This window comes from Urocampus carinirostris, chromosome 4, assembly GCF_059441175.1.
Source record: "Urocampus carinirostris isolate Australia breed hairy pipefish chromosome 4, RoL_Ucar_1.0, whole genome shotgun sequence".
NCBI classification, from domain to species: domain Eukaryota; kingdom Metazoa; phylum Chordata; class Actinopteri; order Syngnathiformes; family Syngnathidae; genus Urocampus; species Urocampus carinirostris.
The window spans coordinates 51,157,911-51,181,323 of NC_142352.1; the positions used below are offsets into that span (position 1 = coordinate 51,157,911).

A 23,413-nucleotide genomic window follows, 5' to 3' on the forward strand; every position below is an offset into this window, starting at 1 on the left:
TATTTTAAGAAAGACACAAAGAAAAACACAGAAAAAAAGCTTGAGAGAAAAATTGCATCAGAAAGAGAATTAGAGTCAAGGAGAGAATATAGATAAAGGAAGAGAAACAGAAAGAGAAAAATACTAAGAGATAGAAATACGAAAAACCAAAACAGAAAGGCCGAGAGAGAGAGAAAAAGAGAAAAGGGAGATCAAGTGGGAGATGAAGAAAAAGAAAGCGAAGGAGGAGAGAGGCAGAAAGAAGGGAAGAAGTTGTTTTGTGAGTGGCTTGGCAGGTCTTTGGACAATGGCCATATCTAAAACTGCAGCTCATTTTTCTTATGCACTTCTCTCAGTGTTGTCTCGCAGGCCAGATTTAATCTGTTGGCGAACCTGAACTGGCTCATGGGCCGAAGTTTGACATCTTCAATTTACATCGCTGGTCTCCAACGTGGTGCGCCCAACGGGCATTTGAGGTGCCCACAGCCTGTTCTGAAGATGGCTCACTAGTGCTGGGTCATTGTGATTTTCTAGGTATTTTTTTGTGTTTGACTGAGTATATTTAACCCCTCTTCCAAAAATTAACCTGGCAATAACGTAGTAACAACATTGTAATAAAATGCTAAATTATTTTAGAAATTCAAATAAATAAATCATGGTTCATGCGCTTCATGGATAAAAACAAATAAAGAAATCTATTCAAGTATTTATAGTGTTTTTTAAGCAATTAATAACATTGTGAATCTATTCATGTATTGAACACATACATTTATTCATCTTTTTATTTATTTATTTTACAGGAAATTGTCATGGTTGCCATGGCGCCCAATTGGCCGCACCTGTGTGTGTCACTGGCTTCCTGTCTTTCCACGGCAGACCGGCTGCCTAATGTGCCTTACTCCCCATTTCCCGTAAAATAAAGGCTTGTGTGAGAATGTCACGCGATTGGGTCTTGATCCTGTTCTGGTTTTTGACAGACGGGCTGACCACAAAATGTACCCAGCGAACGCTCACACAAGCGCGGATTGGGGAGAGCTGTCAAGTGACATCACCGCCCTTCAACTGCTGTTCCAGCAAATTAAACTGGTCGTGCGGCTTCAGCAGGAGAACTTGGCTAAGCTTACTGAGCTTCTGTCGCGCCGGCAACGACCCCACCTCTCGGGGGCTCTCCTCCTGCCGTGCTGTCGCGTCTCCTGCCCATTTATCCCACGGACTCGCCCGCCATGGGAATTGCTGTGCCTTGAATGGTTTTTTGGGGGAAAGTTTGGCGCAGATCTGTCCGAGGTGCCCGTCGGCCTCTCTGCCGCGTACGTTGGCCTCTCTGTCGCGCACGTCCGCCTCTCCGCCGCGCACGTCGGCCTCTCCGCCGCGAACGTCGGCCTCTCCGCCGTGCCAGTCGGTGTGTCTGCCATGCCCATCGGCCAGCCTGCTATGGCTGTCTGCCTGTCTGACTCGTCCATCTGCCTGCCTGACTCTTCTGTCCGCCTGTCTGACTTGTCCGTCTGCCTGTCTGAATTGTCCGCTTGCCTGCCTGACCCTTCTGTCTGCCTGCCTGACTCGTACGTCTGCATTCCCGTCTGTCTGCCTGGCTCATCTGTCTGTCTGCCTGAGTCGTCTGTCTGCCTGTCTGCCTGCCTGTCTGGCTCGTCCGTCTGCCTGCCTGGCTCATCTGTCTGTCTGCCTGAGTCGTCCGTCTGCCTGTCCGCTTGACTGGCTTGTCCGTCCGCCTGCCTGCACGTCCGCCTGCCCGGGTTGTCAGTCTGCCTGCCCGACTCGTCTGTCCGCCTGCCTGACTCGTCCCTCTGCCTGTCTGAATCGTCCACCTGCCTGACCCGTCTGTCTGCCTGCCTAAATCGTCCATCTGCATGCCTGTCTGCCTGCCCGTCTGCCTGCCTGGCTCATCCGTCTGTCTGCCTGAGTCGTCCGTCTGTCTGCCTGAGTTGTACGTCTTCCTGTCCGCTTGCCTGTCCGGCCCGTCTGTCTGCCTGCCTGGGTCATCCATCTGCCTGCACCTCCGCCTACCCGGGACGTCAGTCTGCCGGCCTGCGATACCTGCCTGCCCGCTCAGCCTCTTCCTGGTCCTCCTTTTGCCACACCTTCAGAGGCTGAAGTGGGTCCGCCTTCCTAACCCTAACCCTTACCCTAACCCTAACCGGGCAGGACGCCCGTCTGCCGGCCTGCGACACCTGCCTGCCCGCTCAGCCAGTCATATATATATATATATATATATATATATAAATATGCAGCACGGCGGCGCAGTGGTTAGCGCGTGTGCGGCATAGTTCTGCGGTCATAAGATCAAACCTCCTGTGTGGAGTTTACATATTCTCCCCGTGCTTGAGAGGGTTTCCTCCGGGCACTACGGTTTCCTCCCACATTCCAAAAACATGCATGTCAGGTTAATTGGCCGGTGAATGAGCGAGCGAATTGTCTGTCCCTGTGTGCCCTGCCACTGGCTGGCAACCGGTTCAGGGTGTCCCCTGCCCACTGCCTGATGAAAGCTGGGATGGGCTCCAGCTCCCCCGCGACCCTACTGAGGATAAGCGGTGCAGATAATGGATTGATGGATATATATATATATATATATATTTTTTTTTTTTTTTTTTTTTTTCCCAGCATGCTCTTCGTGTTACAGTCACAGTTCAAAGTTCAGAGACAAGGAGGAGGAGGGATTCCGGCTGAATAGGGGTGAAGAGGACGCAGCCACCATTCAATCACAGGTAAAAAAAAAAATCTGAATTTGCAGAAACCAATCACCCCGAAAAAATGTTTACAAGTCAGGCTTTCCCTACATCTGCCTCATGCATTTCCGATTGTCAAAAGCGGGGAAAAGCAGACGTCATTGGATCAGTTTTTCGAGAAACGCAAGGCAAAATAGGTAAATGAATATTTTATTATTTCTTGTAGGCCTGCGGCATCTGTCATAAGAGTTATAATATATCACCTGCCAGTAATGTTGACTGCAATATAAAATATATGTGTACTAAATTTAAAAAAAAAAACAACAACAACAACAACACTGTTTTAGTAGATGACAGCATTGGCAGCTACTGGAATATGTTTTACAGCACAGCAGCGCTTTTTCATGTGACCCTGCGAGTTAAATGAAAATGCTACAAAAGCGAGTTACACGGTAGCAACGCTTATCGCCAAACACTGCAAACCTTTCACGGAGGGCGAATTTAGTAAGGACTGCTCAAAAAATGCCAGGGTATATAATAATAATAATAATAATAATAACCAGCCCTCACACAATTTTAGCCTACCAACTCTGGCCCTATTTGTCAAAAGTTTGGACACCCCTGTCTCAATTGAAACCTGTTGGCCAAATTCAGTCTTGGGATATTTTTTTTTCATACCATTACATAAAAAGACAGAGGTGGGCGACAAATCCAAGTAAATAAATTCCTAACAATTCAATCTGTGTTTCAAATTAGTCATGTGCTAAGTGTAATGTAGTGCGTGCAAAGCAGATGCTATTCTGACAAGAGATATAGTTAGGTATTGTACATATAGTACACGGTTTTAACTAGAGTTTACAGTCAGGGTGTCACACCAACAGACCCGTTTTGGCTGTACATCACTAAAGAATCCTTTAAATGGAAGCTCATTAAACAATATACGTTTACCGTTGAGACTCTTTGATGAAAACCCATAGAGCCAACTGTAAACACCCAAAACCACCAGCCAAGCACCAATGGCAATTTAATCGGATGAGCAGTAGGGACATAGCGGTAAGCGGAATCCTACATTCTCTTCCGCTTTCTGGCGAGCACCGGCTTCATTAAATTTAAGTACGTCGATATCCTCGTTTTGTCATGATTGTTGATTCAGGGCACCTGTGACTGCCCAATTGGCGCCAACAGCCCTGAGAGCTGATTGGTTCAGAGACTCCTTTTAAATCCCTGGCTTTCAAGAGGAAGCCACCAGATCGTTGCGAACCTATGCGCCCAGCTAGGCAAGCTCACACCTTCCGACATTTTCCTGCCCTGTTTTCTCCTACGTAATGCCTGTTGCCGACCTGTTTCTGGACCCGTTTCTGCCCTGATCTACCATCCTGACATCCGACCTGTTTTGCCCCATTCCTGCCTGATACCTGTTGCCGACCTCTTTTCTGACCTCGACACCGCCCTTGATCACCCGTCCCGGCTAGTGACCAGTATCGCTGCTGTCTACAGTTACCCAAGAGCCAACAAGAAATCCGCAGTTTCGAGCGCATTTGGACTGCGATGCTGTGGAATTCTCTGCCCTCTGAGATTCAATCTGCAGCCTCAGAGGATTGTTTAAAAATAGGCTTAAAACACAGTTGTATTATAAAGATTACGAATGAACTACATTTCATGTTGATAATGTCTATAGCTTGTTGATGCCCTTGCAACATCCATTGCCGCCTGGTCATTCTGGAAGGAGGATTGCCTAATGAGCAGTCCCTTCTCAAGGTTTTTTCATTTTCCTCATGCTGAGATTTTGAGTTTTTCCTTGCCCTCATGTAGGTTTTAGATCAGGGGATGGTGTGATAGTAGTCTGTAAAGTCCTTTGAGACACTTATGTGGATTAAGAACGTCACAAATAAACATGACTTGACTTGTATTGAGAAAGTAAAAGTTTCCACTGAGGATGCTCACAGTTTTTTTTTCTTTCTTTTTTTTCAAGATTTCAGGAAACCGTGACGCAGTCAGTGGGCTAAGCTCCGTCTGGAGTTGTGTGTGTTCATATATCAGACATTAGAAGTCAAGCTTCAAGCCTGGGAAGAAGTGGGTTTTTTTGTTTCCTTCTACTGTTTTGTCCTGACACTGCGGATGGCTTTGATTGTTGTCATCACGGCCTGCTTCTTTGTGGCCCTCCATGCAGAAGGTAATTTGGAATTACACCACATTCTGTTGACATGACAGGTAAGGGAGATCATTTTTCGGCACAGGACAAATTAACTTATTTGAATTTTGTATACATAAAAAGTGTTACTGTAGACAGACTTTATAGCCCACACGGCACAGTAAAAGAAATAAATCTAACATATAACTAAGGCGTGGGGGATCTTAAAAACAATATCCCTAACAATCTTCACAGTCTCTGAAATTGATAGTCCCTTGATAGAGAGTGGGTCAGAAGTTTGGATACACACGACATTGCTTTTTTTATGCTTGCTAACATTTTATTTTCCTGTCTGAGATATCCTAAAATACAATTAAATAATTTAATATTGTTCCATTTCTAAAGGTATACGCCACACCAAAGCCATTTAGTTGCTCGTCTCTTATTTCTAATACCACTTGCGTATTCATATCATTATGAGAATATTTATTTTTGTCTATATTGGCGTTGATATCAACGTTGTAAAACATTGTATGCAAACAAGCTAGCCATGCCACTCCAGAGAAATGTAATATATAGTCTTTGAAAAGAAAAAAATATATATAACAACATAGTGTTTAGAAAAATTGGCCTAAGTTATTATAACCATAATATTTCAACAAAGAAGGATAGAGCATTGTAACAATAGTTCAATGAAAATGAGTGCTGTATTTTTATTGCTGTTCAATACAGCAAATTCAAAACAGTATTGTTGCGTCATGGGTGTTCCAAATTAAATGTTGCTGGATGACATGTTGTGTTTGACTCCCATTTAGAGGGAACAAAATATGTTCCTTGAAATAACGCCCACATTTTATGTAATACAAAGTCAGATATAACCACTTACTAATAACATAGCTTATTTCCTTGTTTTTAGCTGCATACGTTAGTGCTTCACAATTATATTCTGTCACAATCATGCTGTCCCTTGAGGGTCTGCTACACTCGTGTTTACAATTCATACTCAATGCTTATACTTTGTGCATAATGCACTGCGTGAAGGCTAAATGAGAAAAATCTGAGAATACCAGTAACCTATGTGTAGTGGAGGTTCAATTGCACTGTATTCAAGGAAAGTTGAAAAAAATAAAATAAAAAGCTCTCTGAGGTCAGACGCGCCCGCACCCTGCTTAACGGAGCCTCGAGCCCCTGAAGGGGGAGCCCACTATTTGAGAACAACTGCCCTAAGAACATCATTGATGAGCTCTGAAATATTGTGAAAATGCTTTGTCCTCATACTTCCTCTCAGTATGCCGAACGTCATCTTGTTGCAAGTCGTGTTGTAATTTCCTGTAACACTTGTTCAAGTCTCCAAGAAAAAAAATAAGTAAATAAATGAATTCAATGTACAGTAAACCCTCTTTTTCTCACAAGGGTTACGTTTCAAAAAGACCCGATTATAGGCGAAATCTGTGATACCAAAACCTTTCTTTTTTTTTACCATTTCTGTATATTAAATAGTGTACTCTATGACAGTATTTTTCAACATCTTTAGAGCACCGGGACGGTTTATTCATTAAAAGAATCACGAGTCTCATCGTCAGTCAAAAAAGGTTTAAAAATCAGTGACCGACACTAGCAACATTTGTTTGGAATAATAAAGTTGCCTAATTGACAGTATTACGTGTTTCTGGTCAATTTTAGTCATTGTGTCTGTGGAGAAAAATACAGATTATTCCTTTTGATTAGTACCTTTGAGAAAATTTAGATTTTATTATTTCCTTAACCAGTTCTTTTAATATTGTTTTTGTAGAATAAATAAACTTAAAATGAGCTTTAATTATCTGCAAGTGGAAGCAAAAATATTAGACTTTTTTTAAAATTCTTAAATAATAAAATAGTTATTAAAATCAAAATTATCGAAATTATGCGCATTTAATTTACTTTACTATTTTTGCAGTGCAATCTTCAACAGCTTCATCAAAAAACTTGAAAAGAAAATAAATTGTAATCTGCTGCACCCACTGATTTGGGTGAATGTTACAGATACTCAGCTGACCATTAAAAGAAAGCCAAGATATTAAACAATGACATGCTTTTTTTTTTTTTTTTTGCAAAAATAAATTTCTGAAATGTCCTGCTTCCTGGACAAGGTTTCCTGTCACACTAAATTGAACACTGGTTGAAAAACACTGTTTTTTATACATTAAAACCAAAAGAACACTCTTTTTTTACAGCCCCAAACATATGTTTAACTTATAAAATTACTGTATACTGTAACATCTATACTTAGTCTACAAAGAGTGATTAGCTGATGTCAAACATACGGCCCGCAGGCTGGATCCGGCCTGTTCGATAATTTAATCCTGCCCGCCATTAATTTCTGAGTATGTAAAAAAAATAGGAGAGAGCCATTTATATCAAAAGTTATTATATTTAAAAGGTGCTGTCCAGAGTTTAAACATTTTCTACTAGCTAATTCCATCTTCTGGCTTCAGTCATCATGGAAGCCCCTGTTAAGATGCTTGTGTGGCGCGTGCAATTATGGGCATTTCTTGAATAAACTCTTCTTTTTGGTTAGGGTTGGCGTTTGGACAATATTTGAAACAGTCCTTTTCTTACTTTCACCATTTCCATTTTACAGTAACAGAAAACCACAAGCACGAGCATGAAATCACTGCAAACACATGGCCAACCAGAGTTTGACATCCTTGGTTTAGCCAATCATAAAGCAAAACAAAATGCATGATGAAATATCGCCCTCTGTCATGAGGCAAGAAAATTGTGTGCCTCACTTTTCATCTGCAAACTCCCAGCACAGTGATAATACGTTATATAGTCCTTGTATTAATAATATTTATAATGTAATGTAAATAACATCACAATTTTGAAAATTAATATGCAAATTAAAGAAACAACTTTAACACGGAAAAAATAAGTTATACATATTTAAAATGTATATTTCCATGATAAAAAAAGTGATGCATAGCCTCACCTGCCTCATTCTACAAACCAAAGTAAAATGAGCATCTGCTGAGAAACTGGCATGAATGAGCATTTGCTAAAGAAAATTAGAATGTAATGGAACATTTTGTACCTGCTGGAAATAAATATGAGCATCTTGTTGTACAAATTGTGCATTTTCTGTAAAAACAAAACAGCATTATTAGCTGTAAAAATGAGTGTAAATGGGTTGTGGTCGTAAGTACGGATGTCAAGCAGGTTATAATTCGCATTATGTCAATAGATTGAACTATTTTAACTAGAATCATCTCAAATTTTTACTCTGTTGGTTTATTTTTAAAAGCCTAATGTTGTTTTTAAGGTTTCTCATTTTCACCATGCTTAGGTTTGTGAGTTTTTACTTTCCGTCATGTAGTTTTCAGATCAGGGGATGTTGTTATGGTAGTCTGGACAGCCCTTTGAGACTTCTTGTGATTTGGGGGGCCCCACATAAAATAAATTGCTTGACACGAACATCTGTGAAACAGGCAAGTCCGTGAAAGGTGCACTGCGTTACAGCTGGTGATAGCTGCATAATTTTTGTTTTGTTTTCTCTTAGGAGCGCCAAGAACTGCCTTGTACAAGTTTGTCAAGTGTCGGCCTGAGGACAACCATGCCAACTGCGTGATTAAACAAAGTGTACAGATGGAGTGGAGTCCAGACTTGCCCACTATACTGCCTGCTTCAAGTGCACGTTACCTGTGAGTATTGCGCAGTCGGGAGTTATTATTGTACGAGTTATCTATGGTTGTCATGTACCATCCCGACTGAATGATGGTAGAGCTTTTTAACTGATGCGTCACAGTGTTTTAACTGAACAATATTTTTCGTCACATTCAAGTAGAAACCTAAAAGTTGTCGAGAAGACAAAAAAATACATAGTGAACAATGTTACAGTTTATACAATGAAATGTTGAATCAGTTTATTTTTAACCGCTACTACAAACACGACTGAACTAATAAACATTATTTAAGAATAATAAATGTATAAATAATAATAATAATAATAAGAGTACCGTATTCTAAGTGAACATAAAACCTCCCTTTGAGTGTACTATTGACTATATTTATCATGAATAAACATTTTAACTTTTCCTTTTGTAGGAGAACACTAAAAACTTCTTAATTAGTGCTAATTAGCACTCATGCTGGTGGCAATTTAAACACCCTCTACAACATCCACTGAATGAATGAATCTTTGATCAAAACCAATGACAAATAGTAAACATACCTTGTGCCCTTACCATGACACTCTTTTGTCCTATCTGAGACTCACTTTTTCCTTTGTAAAGTTTACTAAAACCTTGTTTGTCTGACACCCGGACTTTTTCTAATTGTCAAAAAAGACTTGGAAACACACACTTTTGGCGAGACACTTTCAAAATTAAAGCGTAGCCTTAACAATAGAATAATGTATATTTTATGTCCGCTCTGTATTAAGAAAAAAGCAGCTTGGCTTTAAGGGCTATAATAAAAAATAAACAAAAACGTGTTTTTACTATAGAATACTCTTAAAGTTCCTTTACAAAATGTCCTTTACATATCAAGAACTGAATAACACTATTGTGATACTTTTCTTACACATTATAAAACCCCCAATTGTATCAGCATGCCTAACTATAGTAGGGAGATAATTAAAAAACGTGATCTTGACAAGTTGTATTCATGTACCCAATTCTAATTAATTATTTGGTGAGTGCTAGGGATGCATCGACAATCGGAGTATCATGATATTGGAATTGTCTTTGTCATTGATAACGATGTAGTGAACATTGTTTACAATTAAATTAGACATGACACTTCAGGATAAACACGTAGTAAAGATGTGGTTTAATGATGAAAATAAGAAAAATATTGTTATAAATACAACCTAAACCCCAAAAAAGATGGGGAAAAAAAGTGTTTGAGCTGGTCTAAGATATGCGCGTACTTGTATGCACATCATGAATGAGCTGACTGAGGCAACGATCATGGCTTTAAGAATGCACAAACCTGTCTCCTCTCTATTTGCACAGATAATATTTTTATAGTGTTAGTTTTATTAATAAAATGCATCACAAAAATAAATTATTTTAAGCAAAAGCAAGAACTCATTAAAGTCATTTACATTCATTTTAATTAGAAAAGATGATTACAAGTACTGCTTCGAGGGTAGTTTAAAATATTTTTTTTCAAATGAAGGCAACAACATTTAATGTAGTTAAAAAAGCAAACACCTTAATGACACAAAAGCGACTCTGTGCGATTTGTGTCGTATTTGTGCAATACTTTAGGTTTCTGTGTGACTTTATTGGGTGTGCGTTTTTGCGCCTCTCATTTCCTCTTTTGGGTTCTTCGAAATGACTCGTCGAATCAGTTTATCAACTCAAATGAAACTAAATGAGTTAAAAAAAGTACTTGAAGTCACCATTTATTTCTTTGCTTGTCAGTTAAAACCAAAGAAAAACATCTGTCAAAGAAAGACAACATATATCACAGATTCCTTAACTGCCAGATCCGCCAGAGCACCACTGTGGTGTGTCTTGGGCGAGTACGGCCTGGTGGTGCCCATACCTCTCCAGGCCAGTTAGGTCATATGAACACTGTTGGGCATGTCACATATTTGTATATAATTTATGTATCAAATGTTTTGTGTATAGAGCACGGTCACGTGAATGTACCTTACAGGCAGCTGTACCTGTCGGTATAAAAGGAAGTGCCGTAAGGACTATAGGGGGCACGAAAACGGTCTGTAAACGCTGCCCTGCCAAACAATAAACACAAGACAAAGCCATACACCTCATCCAGATATTACAAGGCACGTTACTTTAAAAAATAATTAGTTATAGTTACCAAAAAGTAACTGAGTTAGTAACGGAATTACTCGGGAGTAAAAGTAACTAGTTACCAGGGAAAGTAACTATTTCAAATAACTTAAAATAAGTTGTATGTCAAAGAATTTATAATTCTTTTATTGAATACGAAACACCACGGTGACGCCTTTCACTGGAGTTTACTTGAAGAGATTGGGAATTTTTGGGGAGGGTTTTTTTCTTGGCTCGGCTCACTAAAAAGCCAACTCTATCGGTTCCAAAACGGCTTTTCAGTTTGTTTTTGTTGCTTTTATCCCTACATTACCAATTATTATGTAACATTGTGAATTAAAGAGGGTGAAAAATAAAGATAAAGGACTAACATGAAAAAAAGATAAATAAAAGAAAAAAATATAATGACAAAAGGAAAAAGAGAGAAAAAATAATATTGCTTTACATTTTCATATAAACACGTTTTCATTGAGAAAAACAGGAAATCTTATTAAATTATTTATAAATTTTCACAAAAAAGATAAAATACAAACCAATTTTAACCTTTTCCATGCTCAACAACAAAAGAAGAAAAGATGCATATTGATCAGTCACAAGAAAAAAGTCAAAACCGGCTCTAGAGACGTTTCGTTTGCGAACAACTCGAGTCGGGGTGCTCAAAATTTTTGTAAACCAGCCCTCATCGCTTTTTCTTTCGACACTTAGTATATTAATTATCGCTATCTAACTATATGATACCCGCTATTTTGAATGGTGACATCATCTGAAAAGAAGTGATTAAAACTCGTAGGAGAGTGGAAAACGGTTACGTATCCAGTGTGTATGATAGGGCCCTTAAGCGCTTTTTCATTACACAGATCCTACATTTGTCACGTTTGCTTGCTCGCCTTGAGAAGGAAGCTAAAAGAAAGCGTTGACAGGAAGTTGACTGTGACGCAACGGCGGGCTGTCGTTTCTGGTCTATTGTTTAATACCGGGGCCAGTTTAGAGCACCTAGAGTGTCTGGCTTTTTTTTTCTTCACTGAAAGTGATATAACATGCCAAATTCAAAGTATGATAACATTTTAATTCAAATATTTTGCTGAAAGATTTTTATTTTTAAACCCTTTTTTTTAATTGAATGTTCGTTTTAAGGCAGTTTTCATCAATTGATTGTTTTAAGGCCGTATTTATTAATTGAATGATCCTTATTAAAAATTGAAAAATGGCATTGTTGTGCTTTCAAATAACATTCTCACCGTGATACACTGGTGCCTCCACGGACTCCGCCGCTAGCTGAGGGAAAGGGGACCGAGGCGAGAGCGATCCCAGGAATCAAATGGACAACCTTTTCCAGGCATTGTAGTGTATCCGATGCTGCTCACAATTTTGTTATACTTTTTAAAAAATATTTTAGCTAGCCTTTTTCATAAGATTTAAACATATGCTGTCCTTTATTAAAGGAAGAAGAAAAAAAGACTTTTAAAAAATGCTGTTATTTTTGGGGATGCTCAGGTTGAATTTGAAAACGGGCTGTTACGTTCATGGTTAAACACAATCCAATGCTGAACACTTGTGCAAATCTTGCTGGATTTAACGTCACAACATTTCTGAATGAACCAAAGAACCGACCAACAGAGAGAGTGCAGTATGTCTTGTGTGCAAGGAAATATGAACCAGAAAACTGGACACAATTACTGTATATCCACTTGTCTAAGTGGTTTTATAAACAAATATGAACAAGCAGAATACAATCAATTGTCGTATGTGTTAACTGCTTATACCACTGGTAACATTGTTGGGTGTGTTTTACTACATTTTTAACTTATTTTTCTATTGAAATTATTTTTAAAAAATTCCCAAAATGAAGAAATCTGATTTGGCATATAACAATACTGTGCATAATCAATTTATTTTGCTTATTTCAATAAAAAGTTATTAAAATTAAAAAAATATCTAAAATGGTGTTTTTAACTAAGGTAAAAAACAATATGTCAGAAAAAAAATCAATAATATACATATTCTTTTCTTATTTTAGAAACAAAATTAATTGTAAAAATGAAAAAAAAAATCCAATATGGCACATTGGATAGAAAATTGATCGTTTTAAAAAAAAAAAAACAGAAAGTCATGTTTTTTGTATAGGTCTTTAACACAACGAGTCTCAAAAGGGCTTCACACACCACAAATTATTGCAAACTGCAAACTACACCATCCCTTTATCTAAAACCTTCATGAAACTCAAAACCTCAATAAACCTAAATAAAGAAACATTGCGAAGGGACAGCACATAAAGTAATCCTCCTTCCAGGATGACCAGGCTGAAATGGATATGGCAATAATAAATAATACACAAAAATTGTCAATGTGAAATATAGGTCATTCATAAGCTTTTGGACTTTGTGAGACCGTAGAGTTGTACATTACAGTAATTGAGAACAAACGCATGAATTATAATCTCCGCATCAAACTGGGACAGCATAGGACGAATTTTATCAGATGGAAAAAAAAGCTGTTCTAGAAATATTCTTAACGTGTGATTGGAAGGACAGTTTGGGATCAAATGTGACACCTATCTATCGATCCGGTTCCGGGTTATCAAGTGGCGGGAATTTTGTGTTGCTCACGTCGTTGCGACTACGAGATTGTTTCAGATTCCTACTATAGCAGAATTCTGGATTGGGACTTTTTATCTTGAACAGTTGAAAAGTTCCGGGTAAGTATCTCGGACGATTGGCGCAAGGTAAGCGCTGCGCACAATTGTTTTACAGTCGGAAGCTGCTGCCGATCGTTGTTGAAGGGCATCCCTTCCCACGGCTGCTAAGACGCTCTTTGGCATCCGACGCTTACAAGTGAGTATGGGTTGCTGTAAAGGTTGCTCCCGTGTCCAGTTTAAACGGAAAATGTTAGGTGCCTCGGACACCACTGCTAGCGTGGGTTGTAGCGAACCTGCTAGTCCGGTTAGCACAAGCCCTAAACGGCATGCTAATCGGGGTGAGCCAATTCAGACGCATAACAAGTTTAGCCCCCTAGCTAGTCCCACTCCACCCCGGTCTACTGGCTCCCGCACCCTAGTTATAGGTGACTCCATCACCCGTAACATAAAGCTTAGCACCCCAGCCACGGTTATGTGTATTTCCGGGGCCAGAGCACCCGACATTGAGGCTAATTTGAGGGAGCTGACGAGCAAATCTAGACACCAGGACAGGGCTAGGTACACCGATATAGTCATTCACGTCGGCTCTAATGAAACTAGAAGGAGACAATCTGAGATTACAAAGAAAAATATTGCTAGGACCTGTAATCTCGCCAGAAAGATGAGTCGGCATCGAATAATTGTCTCTGGCCCCTTGCCTGCGAGAGGCAATGATGAGAGGTTTACCAGACTAGTCTGTCTAAACCGGTGGCTGGCAAGTTTTTGCAATCAGAAGGGATTTAGGTTTGTGGATAACTGGCCTGCTTTCTGGGGCCGACCTGACCTGCTGAGGAGAGATGGCCCTCACCCTAACTGGGAAGGTGCTCTCACTCTTTCTAAAAATATAGATTACTATTTAAGCCTTCCATGAAAGGGTACACTAGTGCAGGCCAGGTCACAGGTGATTAGTGAACCAGTAACCACGGGTGTGGAGTCTGTAACGCTAGAGCTAACTAGCGCTTTGCTAGATTCATGCAATTCACATAGTTTTCGTAGTTTAGAGCGTTCTACTGACTGCACCATACACCCTGATCTGTACTCTTCTATAGCATCTTCTTCTGTGCTTCTTACCTCTGTTTCTCCCTTGTTAATTGAGGAGGGAGAAGAAATAACATTATTTTCTACCAATAGTCATCCTGCTACTCCACCTGTCAACAATATTCCTGTGGTACGGAATTCGGGCCGCATCTGCCGTCATGCAAGGCACAAGACCCGGGACCGGCAGTATAATCCTGTGGAGGTTACCACTAAGGTTGCCATTAAGGTTCAAAACTCACGAAAGGTTTCAGCTCAGTCCACAGTGCTTAAGCTTGGCCTTCTGAATATTAGATCACTAGCCTCCAAGGTTTTACTTGTCAATGACCTTATTAATGAACACAATCTTAACCTTATTGGCCTTTGTGAGACCTGGTTAAAACCAAATGAGTTTGTAGTGTTAAATGAGGCTTCCCCCCCAACTTTGTGAGTTTGCTCTTGGCACGACCATGCAAAAAAGGCGGAGGTGTTGCTCTTATATCGGAAGATAAGTTGAAATTTACTCCTAATACCCCTACTAGTTTTAATACGTTTTAAGCACTTGTTATGAGGTCCTTAATGTCAACACCAATTTATTTAGTTGTTGTGTATCGCCCACCTGGACCATACTCAAAGTTTTGGGAAGAATTTTCGGAACTGTTAACAGACTTAGTAACTTATGCGGACAATGTTGTAATTATTGGTGATTTGAATGTTCACATAAACTCCCCATCAAATTCACTTGCAATTGCATTTAGGTCACTGATTGATCCATTTGGTTTCAATCAAATAGTCGATGTGCCCACTCATAAAGATGGGAACACTCTAGATCTCGTCCTGACCCTAGCGTAGTAGCCTCAAATGTTACAGTGTTACCGTATCCTAATGCCATCTCTGGTCACTACCTTGTTAAATGTGAGGTGCTGTTTAATGTTTACTGTGATAAGGAAAATTTAGACTTGAGCAGTCGCAATATCCGCCCTAAAACGGTATTAGCCTTAAAAGAATTATTACCTACGGTAACTGCAGCCTTCCCTTCGTACACTGGGTCTGTTGACTCACTTACAAACAACTTCAATACTGCTTTGGTTAATGTTCTTGATTCTGTGGCGCCCCTAAGGCATAAATTCCGACCCAAGAAGAATACACCTTGGTTTACTGAAGAAACTAGGTTACTCAAACAAAGTTGCAGAAAAATTGAACGAAAATGGCGCACTACTAAGCTGGAGGTTTTCGACTGGCCTGGTGTGACAGTTTGCTGAAATATAAAGTTGCTCTTGCCTCAAGTAAAGCATCGTTTTTCTCCAAGATTATTGTTAAACATAAGAATAATCCAAAATTTTTGTTTGACACAGTGGCGAAACTTACCAGACAACAACTTAACCCAAATGGTTGCACTTATTCTGCTAACGACATTATGGAATTTTTAAATAAAAAGATTCAACTAATCAGGAATGAAATTTTAAAAGAACGCTCTGTATCCTCCTCCTATATCAAAGATGTGGAGGTGATAGGTATGGACCGTGTCGGCGGTTGTTCAGAAACATTCTCCAGTTTCAATGATTTGTCCCTTGATAATCTAACACAGATGGTCAGTAGGGCCAAACAAACTACGTGCCTGCTCGATCCGTTTCCAGCTTCACTGGTGAAGGATCTGTTTGGGATCTTAGGACCATCAGTTTTAAATATTATTAATATATCGCTATCCTCGGGTATTGTTCCTGTAGCCTTCAAGTCTGCCGTCACTAAACCCACGCTTAAGCGACCTAACCTTGACCCAGAAAGCCTAGGTAATTATAGGCCAGTGTCAAATCTGCCATTTTTTGCTAAATTACTTGAAAAGGTCGTTGCACAGCAGCTAAATGACTTCATGTCAGAAAATAACCTCTTTGAAACTGTCCAGTCAGCATTTAGGGCAAATCACTCTGCTGAGACAGCCCTGGCTAAAGTAACCAATGATCTCCTTTTAACAATAGATTCGGGTGCCTCATCAATGTTACTGCTGCTGGATCTCAGTGCTGCTTTTGATACTGTCGACCACAACATATTATTGGTTCGTCTAGAACGCAATGGTATCTCAGGAACTGTACTCTCGTGGTTTAGGTCCTACCTGTCAGACAGGATGCAATGTGTTAACTATGGCAATCTGACCTCTAAACAATATAATGTTCCCTGTGGTGTTCCTCAAGGTTCTGTACTTGGCCCCTTTCTTTTTAGTATTTATATGATCCCGCCATTTCAGGTGAATTGGCCGGTCCAAATTGTCCCTAGGTGTGAATGAGCGAATGAGTTGTCTGTCCCTGTGTGCCCTGCGATTGGCTGGCAACCAGTTCAGGGTGTCCCCTGCCCACTGCCCGATGATTGCTGGGATGGGCTCCAGCCCCCCCGCGACCCTAATGAGGATAAGCGGTACGGCTGATGAGATGAGATATGATCCCGCTTGGTGACATTATCCGCAAGTATAATATTAGTTTCCATTGCTATGCAGATGACACTCAACTGTATGTGCCACTGGAAAAAACTGGACATTTAAGTTGTAGAAATCTGGAGGCTTGCCTTACTGAGATTCAAAGATGGATGTCACTTAATTTTTTACGCCTTAACCCAGAAAAAACTGAAATGTTGATTATTGGTCCAGCTCACTGTTGTCAGTTGTTTTCAAACAATACCCTGAACCTAGACAAATGTAATATCACCCATAGTGACTCGGTCAAAAATCTAGGTGTTATATTTGATCCTAATCTGTCGTTTCAGTTACACGTGAAAAATATTACTAGAATAGCTTTCTACCACCTCCGTAATATTGCGAAGATTCGTTCGATGCTGTCCCAATCAGATGCAGAGGTTTTAATTCATGTGTTTATTACTTCTCGGCTTGATTACTGTAATGTATTGCTTTCTGGTCTCCCCATGTCTAGCATTAAAAGTTTGCAGCTGGTTCAGAATGCGGCAGCTAGACTTTTGACTAAGACCAAAAAGTTTGAGCATATTACTCCTGTATTGGCCAACTTGCACTGGCTCCCAGTCCACTTAAGATGTGACTTTAAGGTTCTCTTATTAACATATAAATGTTTGCATGGGCTTGCACCCTCTTATCTCTCCGATTTGATTTCCCTCATGTTCCTGCACGGAGTCTACTTGTGACTCCGAAAGCCAAGAAGTCTGCAGGCTCGAGAGTGCTCTCCATCCGGGCGCCGGTGTTATGGAATGCCCTGCGTCTGGAGATAAGATCTGCAACCTCAACGGAAGTTTTAAAATCAAGGCTTAAGACACACTTCTATTCCAAAGCGTATGATTGATGCCCACCTCATATTCTGTTTTGTCCTGTCTTTTTCAGACACCTGCCTAGCTGATACGAAGGAGAAGGATGATTTGGGATGGGTCAGTGGACCAGCGTCTGACCTGCAGCATGTCAACCCCTGCATTTACCAGCTGGCAGAGATGGGAGGCAGCGTTGTGGCCGTCATAGACCTTCTGGACTGGTTTGCAGGCTGAGGGCGTCGTTGATGTCATGCACTTTCCGGACATTTTCAACATCTTACCTAATGTTTACTATTATGTGTACAGTAATGCTAATTGTAATTCACCCTGGTCAATCCTGGAAGGGGGATTACCACATGTGAGGTCCTTTCTCAAGGTTTCTCTTTTCTCCTCACACTGAGGTTTTTGAGTTGTTCCTTGCCCGCATGCTGGTTTAAGATCAGGTAATTGTGAAATTTTGCAATTGTAATCCTGTGCAGTCCTTTGAGACATTATTGTGATTAAGGGCTATATAAATAAATTTGACTTGACTTGACTTGACCTACATTTTTGACTCTCTGGGTGATATTACATTTGTCAATATTCAGAGTCGTTTTTGAGAACAAGTCATGGCGTTTAATGGACCGATAATTAACATTTTGGTCTTTTCAGGGTTGAGGGGTTGATAGCATTGCCGTATCATTTATTCTTTATTATGCAAACTTATCTCAAAAGACAGAAGAAAAAGGGTCTCAATTATTATATGGAGTTATATTTATGGGACCAAAGGGTCCAAGAAGCTAATAACCTTGTAAGAGTGGTTGCAAAATGTTGGCGTTCTATGAGGATGTCAGAATCCACGTACCAACTACATATAGAAATAGATTCAGATTTGTGAGAAATAATGGTATATAGAGGATATACAAATAAGTGACCCACCACATCAAATTCACGAAACAAGTGGTGCCATCTCTACCGTTCCGTGTTCCTGGAGAGGAATATATGGAAACTACATCACGAGCTTCACAAACCCAATACACAGAATCACTAACTGCACATCCTTTTCACATAATTTGGAAATATTCCTGTTTTTACTTCAGAATTGGTAAATTAAGGACTAAAAAAGAAGTAGGAAAAATCTAATTGAGAGAATTGGAATATATTAATTTGAGATAAAGGCTTTTTTGTATAAAAATATTGAAAAAAATGTTAATACTTTATTTTCAATGAAAATGGAAGAAAATGCATTGATTGGAATACAAATGCGTAAGATAACTTGTTGCGGATGAATATACGGCATTTTCACATTGAATAGGTGAAGCTAAAATAGTAGATTTAATTGGTTTGAAAGAAAAAAACTAATTGCATTTTTTGACATTGAATTGTGTTAAATCTAGATGAAAATGAAGGGTGAGTTTGATGAGAATTTCAGAAGGCTAGCGATTAAGAGGAAGAAAATAAAGAGCTAGTGTGAGAGAGCGCGCATGAGGAAGGAATGTTATTTTGAGAACGGATTGTTGCAGAGCAGGTAGGGAAGTTAAAAAAAAAAAAAAAAACAAGAGTAACTAGAAAAACCGATGATGTCCTTTTTGGTACTCACAAATTATTGCAGGAGTTGAGTATAAAATTATGCAGAGCTCACAGCACGGCTGCAGTCACTTATGTATAAGGAGGAACGTCGTTGACAAATAATATTAATACATAGTAACCTAATCATTTCTCGTTGAACATGCGAATAACGGAAGGGTAAAAACTCTTCAAGACGTGTAGTCTTGCTCCTAATAAAGCAAAGACTGAGACCTGACGGCAGGTAATCAAAGTACCTGTGAGCAGGGTGACTGGGAACGTCCATAATTTTTAGTCTCCATTTTCTCGTTCGTTCGATGAATGGACCAGTTTAACCTCAATACATTAATTGACAGTGGCACATGCAGGAGAGGCTTAGTACGGAAATCTATTATTACCTTGGTTTTTACCTATGTTCAATAACAGATTACTCTCAAAAGAATATTGCACACAAAAGAGCAGGTGAACTGAATCATTTCAAATAATCAACATTTTGAAATTAGTTTGAAAATAACAACGTATTAACACAGAAAAAGAAATAGTAAGATTGGAAATTAAATTTTCTGTTTTAATCACTAAATGAAATGTGCTTTCTTTTTGAGAGAGAAAAAAAGGCACACAAGTATTAATAGTCAAGCCAAGTAGTGTTTATTTGTATAGCCGTTAATCACAAAGGATCTCGAGTGGCTGCACGGATCAAAGACTATTGCAAACCAAAGACTATGATAAGAATATAATGTAATAATGAAATGCGAGTCAACAAAATAATTCATAAGTGACAAGTATGCGTTGTTTTATATTGAATCAATGAGAAAAGATAGTTGATTATGATGATAAATAGAGGAAATGACAATTAAAAAAGTTTTGACGTTGAGTTCCATTTGGCATTTTTGAGATTTTTGATGTTTGGGCAGTGTGATGGTTTGGAATTTTGATGAGTTCAGCCCCAAGGACAAGATCCCATTGAAGGACAACTAATAAAAAGTCCTTCAAGAGAAGGTGAAATAAGCCACACTTAATTTTTTTAAGTATGAGCGTGTTACAATTGACAAATGATTAATAAATACAAATGCTGACTTATAGTTTTGTTGAATTAAAAAGAAACAATTTCTATGGAAGGAACGTTTTCAGAAGACAACGAGAAACAGATTAATTGATCTTGAGTAGGATCATAGGAATTTAAAAAATAGCAGATTAATCATCTTGAGACAGATCATAAGAATTTGAAAATATAACTGCATGGGAAGAAGGATAAAAAATAATATCTACATGGTCATTTAATTAAAAGAAAAAAGGAAACAGAACGTGAACAAAAAGAAAAATAGGCTAAAATAACAGAGGATGAAGGTGAAACTCATGATTGTGAAGCATTAGCAGAGCAAACAGCAAAAAGTAGAGCAGATCTAAAAGACACTCCACCAGAAAATGGACAAACCCTGTTTGTAGATGGTTCCTCAAAGAAAGATGAAACAGGAAAAACAAGGACAGGCAATGCTGTAGTAACACATGATAACGTATTAAAGGCAGAAGCATTACCTCAACATTTTTCAACTCAAGCTGCAGAACTAGTGGCCCTAACAGAAGCCTGCAAACTTATGAAAGCTGATGATGGATTTAAAATGTCAATATGTTGTTCTACTGTTGAATACTGTGTGCCATTCTTGCCTAGTTCAATAGTAGTAATATTGTTGATACGATAACATGTTGTTGTGAGTGAAAACAGGTGTTGATACGATAACATGTTGTGAAAACAGGTCTCAACTGATTTTTTCTCACTCCCCCTCCCTTTAGCAGAAGAGACCTTACGTAAACTAGGGCGTTCCTAATACAATAAAAAGGCAAGGACAAAAGAGTCTGCTTTAGAGTGACTTTGGTAGACTGTAAGGGCAGTCTCTGGTCATTCTCCTTGCAAGTAAAATATACTCACGTCTCTGTGTCTTCTTTGAGTGCAGGTTTTATTACAAGTGTTGGGGTTAACCTAACAGCTGACAAGTGCTCAGTGATATTTTCAAAGAAAGTGTAAGTGAACCGGCTGCAGTAACTTAATCTTCCCTCACAGACTGGACAGCATCTTGAAAAAAAATAGAACAGTTAATGTATGACAAATAACTGTTTTGGTTCTCATCGATCCTATGCATGTTGTGATAGTGAAGCCTCTCGCATGCCATTGTCACAATTTGTCAATTGCCGTCACCTGCGCTCACTCTTTCAGCCCCAAATTATCCCTCGTCATATAGGTGCAATCGACATTTCGTTCTGTGTACATTGTTACACAGAATGACAATACAAGGAAATTATTATTATAATATTATTATTATTAAGCACGTCATTCTCATCCACTCCTGGTCAGTCCGTCAGCGAACCCCAATGCATGCAAGGCAAGCACTTTTGACTCTGGCTACCCTTTTGATCCCAACATGTTCCCGTATCCTGCCTAATTCCGTACCGTTTCCTGTATCGATCCCCGACTATGCTTCGTTCTCCCGTCCCGGCTATCCGACTTGTTCAGATGCACGATCACGCTTCATACTCCTGTCCCAGCTACCCAATTTGTTCCGATCCACAATCACGCTTTGTTCTCCCGTCCCGGCTCCCCGACTTTTTCCGACACAGGATCACGCTTCGTTCTCCTGTCCCGGCTACCCGACTTGTCCTGTCCACGCTCACTCTCTGCTCTCTGGCCCTGACTGTCCACCCCGCCACCTGTCATCGGCCACGGGGACTTCCTGTTCCACCTGTCCAGCGAGCACGAGATCGCTGTCTTTTCCTCTCACCCTGACTTCCCCGATCCCTTAATAAAGAATTGTATAAAACATTACACATTTTGGTCCACTGCTTGTTCCGGTCATGACAGCCATGGATTGTGCGATACAAAAAGGGCAGCGCTGTCGTCTGCCTCGCGTTCTGACTGGATGAAATCAGCGCTGTCAGATCTATTAATTTTGGTTAGTGATAAATTCTATCGATTGATCAACGGTTGCACAAATATGGTAACGCATTTCCAATTTTGTTTGCATATTACGCGCACCGGTTTACAGGGCACACGATTGAATTTCTGGCCAATTTGGGATTTGTTGGGTGCACCTTATAGTCTGGAAAATACGGTATTACATGCATTCATCTTTTGACTCATCACTAATATTTGACTTTGTTCATTCCAGTGATGCTCAGCCAGTGGAGGAAGAAGGCTCAACAAGCCTGAGTGGACCCGAGGAGTTTGAAGAGCCTCAGGATGGTTCTGGTTACGAAGGCTCAGCTGGTCCATTCTGGGTGGACTATTCACTTGGTACCAATTCCGAACGGGAGGGTTCTGGTGAGTCCATGACAGACATGGACCCACCTGGTGAGTTCAAGTATATGAAACTTATTAGTCTTTGTAAGTAGAATACAGCTTATTTTTTATATGTCTGATTCTAGCTCGGCAGGTGAATTCTGTGTCCTACCGCTGATTCCTCAGTAATTCTTGGCAGCACCAAGACAGAGCGTCTGAAAAGGAGATGCTCGAAAGTCATTTCCTGCTGTTGTAGAGTCGGCAAATTTCCGCGCTCTTGTGCAATTTTAATAATTGACTGCATTATCACTTACCACCTGGTTGCATCTGTGTGTTATGTGAGAAAAGCAATTCAAATATTAAAATAGAAAATGTTTAAATGAACATTGAGTATGGCTGTTGTCTTATCAAATGCAGCACCACACTACAATCGCCTTGAAGGCTAACTCATTTAAGATTACACAACCAGATAGGATTGTGTAATACTTTAATGAGAATGCCAGCTGTGTAATCCTTGAAGCAGGTGTCACCAAACTACAGCCCACGACCCGATGCTCAGATAGGCATAAGAAAAATAAGCGCCTTCTGGTCAAATAATGACATGCAGTTTTTAATATGTTCACTGGATGTCGCCAAAGCATGCAATGAAACATTTCTGAAGTACGCCTACTGTATTGAGGTTTTAAATGCGGATGACCAAATTTAGTGATTTAAAAAGAATCTCTGACTTCGCTTTTACTCATAATTAAGTTTTTATTTGGAAATGAAGACAATAATTAGTAAATTTGGCATGTTTCAAAAATACGATGAGATGGTGTTATACTAGGTTTGAAAGGATTCAAGTACGGACACATGCGTCTAGTTGACGATCTTGAATAAGGACCAGGGGAAGTAACGTAGCGCTCAGAGGAGGAAAGGAATAGAAAAACTTGTAACAAAAACATAGTCCAAAAAGGCACAGCTGAAATGAATACAAAGTTCTTACTAAAGCAGCACCTGTTAATGCTCAGGTGTGCCTAATTAGTCAATCTGTTGCCATGGTGCACTGAAGATTTAATTCTCCAAGAAGAA

The 23,413-nt window shown here is 39.7% G+C and overlaps 1 protein-coding gene across 1 annotated transcript; it reads left to right on the forward strand.

The window, feature by feature from the left end:
• Window positions 1-4,672: 4,672 nt before the first annotated feature.
• Window positions 4,673-22,726, forward strand: LOC148368127 (uncharacterized). The gene is made up of 4 exons (XM_088333301.1): window positions 4,673-4,833; window positions 8,333-8,474; window positions 22,233-22,414; window positions 22,489-22,726. Exons 1-4 carry the CDS (start codon window positions 4,779-4,781, stop codon window positions 22,518-22,520), a joined length of 411 nt encoding a protein of 136 aa, XP_088189427.1. The 5' UTR covers window positions 4,673-4,778; the 3' UTR covers window positions 22,521-22,726.
• The last annotated feature ends 687 nt before the right edge of the window (window positions 22,727-23,413 follow it).